Source organism: Alosa pseudoharengus, unplaced genomic scaffold (genome assembly GCF_046254945.1).
Source record: "Alosa pseudoharengus isolate Yale_2024_CS ecotype anadromous, Long Island Sound unplaced genomic scaffold, YU_APseudo_1.1 YU_APseudo_1.1_scf_20, whole genome shotgun sequence".
In the NCBI taxonomy this organism is placed as follows: Eukaryota; Metazoa; Chordata; class Actinopteri; order Clupeiformes; family Clupeidae; genus Alosa; species Alosa pseudoharengus.
Genome location: NW_027468664.1, coordinates 31,260,750 through 31,263,249, shown reverse-complemented (window position 1 = coordinate 31,263,249; position 2,500 = coordinate 31,260,750). Strand labels below are relative to the sequence as shown.

The 2,500-nt window shown below is 48.6% G+C and overlaps 1 protein-coding gene across 1 annotated transcript in view; it reads left to right on the top strand.

Annotated features, from left to right (window-relative positions):
* Nucleotides 1-2,500, top strand: part of slc41a2b (solute carrier family 41 member 2b) — a 36,405-nt gene that overhangs the window by 13,321 nt on the left and 20,584 nt on the right. Inside the window, exons 7-8 of the mRNA XM_076297098.1 lie at nucleotides 982-1,129; nucleotides 2,153-2,232. Of these exons, the coding sequence (XP_076153213.1) occupies nucleotides 982-1,129; nucleotides 2,153-2,232 (228 nt within the window). The remainder of the gene's footprint in view (nucleotides 1-981; nucleotides 1,130-2,152; nucleotides 2,233-2,500) is intronic.

The window sequence follows — 2,500 nt, the reverse complement described above, 5'->3', positions numbered from 1 at the left end:
TGGCCGTGTACGTCTGTACTGTATCTGTGTATTTCCTCTGCTTTTTTATTTCTCTGCTGGATGTAAGCTAAAATGATGTGTGTATTTGTATTTTTTTGTATTCCCTGCAAATGTATTGTGTTTTTGTGTGTGTATGTGTGTGTGTGTGTGTGTGTGTGTGTTGTCCGTTGTCCACTGGATGCTGCAATGGGATATAAGAGTGGTCATCAGCTTGTGTGTGTGTGTGTGTGTGTGTGTGTGTGTGTGTGTGTGTGTGTGTGTGTGTGTGTGTGTGTGTGTGTGTGTGTGTGTGTGTGTGTGTGTGTGTGTGTGTGTGTGTGTGTGTGTGTGTGTGTGTGTGTGTGTGTGTGTGTGTGTGGTGGTCCTGGGCATCCCAGACTGCTGACTAATCCCTGGAGAGAGAGCAGAGCTGAGTGAAGGGCTGCTGATGTAAGGGCCCACACGTGCCGCTGAGGCGCTGGGTACTTTCCATTCGGCTGTGTTCCTGGCCCGTCTGGGCTTTTTCCAGAACCCTCCGCCGCCTGCCAGCTCAATGGGATGCTATGAGTCCCAGGCCACAGCAGGGTCCCAGCATCTGCCCTTTTTTAGTTAAAGGGACTGAGAGTCTGTCTCGCTCTCCTCTCCTCCCCTCTCTTTCTCTCTCTCTCTCTCTCTCTCTCTCTCTCTCTCTGTCTCTCTCTGTCTCTCTCTCTCTCTCTCTCACCTATATCATCCATGTGTTTTCCATTGTCCATTGCTCTGCATTCATTCCATGTATAATCTTTCTCCATCTCTCCCTCCCTCTTTTTCTTTCTCTCTCCCTCTCTTTCTCTTTCTCTTTCTCTCTCTCTCTCTCTCTCTCTCTCTCTCTCTCTCTCTCTCTCTCTCTCGCTCTTTATCCAAGTCATTGAGAAAGTGGCCTGTGGTCAGTTGATGAAGTCCTTGATCCAGGCGATGGTTTAGTAAATAGGGTTTTAAATGTCTCTTCCTGTTTCCCATCAGACTCTCACCCGTACGTGTCGTCGGTGGTGTGTGCCTTCTTCCTGTCCCTGACGCCACTGTGGATGGTCATCTCCTCCAAGCACCCGGCCAGCCGCACTCTGCTCTACTCCGGCTGGGAACCCGTCATCACCGCCATGTTCATAAGCAGGTAACACACACACACACGCACACGTACACACGTGCGTGCACGCACACACACGCACGCACACACACACACACACACACACACACGTGCGTGCACGCACACACACACATGCAGATACACAAGCACACACAAGCATTTGTAGACATGTATATGTCCACACGCGCGCACACACACACACACACACACACACACACAGACACACACACACACACACACACTGAAGCGACACACATATGATGCATACATAAATGTGTTTACATCCTCCCCTGCCCAGCCAGCCCAGAGATCCAAAGTGTGTCTGTGTCTGTGTCTGTGTCTGCTCCTGCTCCTTTAATGTCGCCCTACCCAGCCTCTCATCACAATACGCACATCTGATGAGCAGGCGAGATGGCCAACCCCACACTTGTACAGATGAACAAATACATATTTGTCTGCTCTCTTCCCCCCTCTCTCCATTTATTTATCTATCTAGCTATATATCGATCTATCTATCTATCTATCTATCTCTTCCTTTCTTTCTTTCTCTCTCTTTCCCTCTCTCTGTCTTACACATGCAATCTCTTATTAAGGCATATAAAATCATGTGTGTGTGAGTGAGTGAGTGATTGGGGTTTACCTCGAACTCTGTGACTCATTGCTTCTGTTAGTCCCACGTATGTTACTCATACGCACAACCCCCTTACACTCCCTCTCTCTCTCTCTCTCTCTCTCTCTCTCTCTCTCAATCTCTTTCTCTTTCTCTCTCTCTCTCTCTTTCTCTCTCTCTCTCACTCACACACTCACACACTCACACGCGCACACGAGCGCACATACACACACACACACACACACACACACACACACACACAAACTTACTCACAGACAGACTCACTCAGTCATAGATGAGGAACAGATGAGGGTAACCTGAGTTCCATGACACAACGTCAGTAAGAATGCGCTGAGAAAGAGTTTCCCATCTCTGATGTATGGAACACACACACACACACACACACCAATATTAAACCCATCATGTGTTCTTCTCTTTAGCATTGGTGGCCTCATCCTCGACAAGACGGTGTCGGATCCCAACCTGGCTGGCATCGTAGTTTACACGCCTGTCATCAATGGTAAGACTTGTGCACACACACGCTTCCATACACACACACACACACACACACACATTTAGTCCTGCCAAATGTCCTGTTGGTATTGTCACCTCAGTACCACTCTGTGACTTCACGCACACACACATGTGCACACACACACACTCACACACACTCACACACACACACACACACACACACACACACACACACACACACCAACCAATGCTGGTTAATGAGATGGCAGAGATCTGGTGCAGCCGGTAGTTGAAATGAAGCCTGGACAGATGTC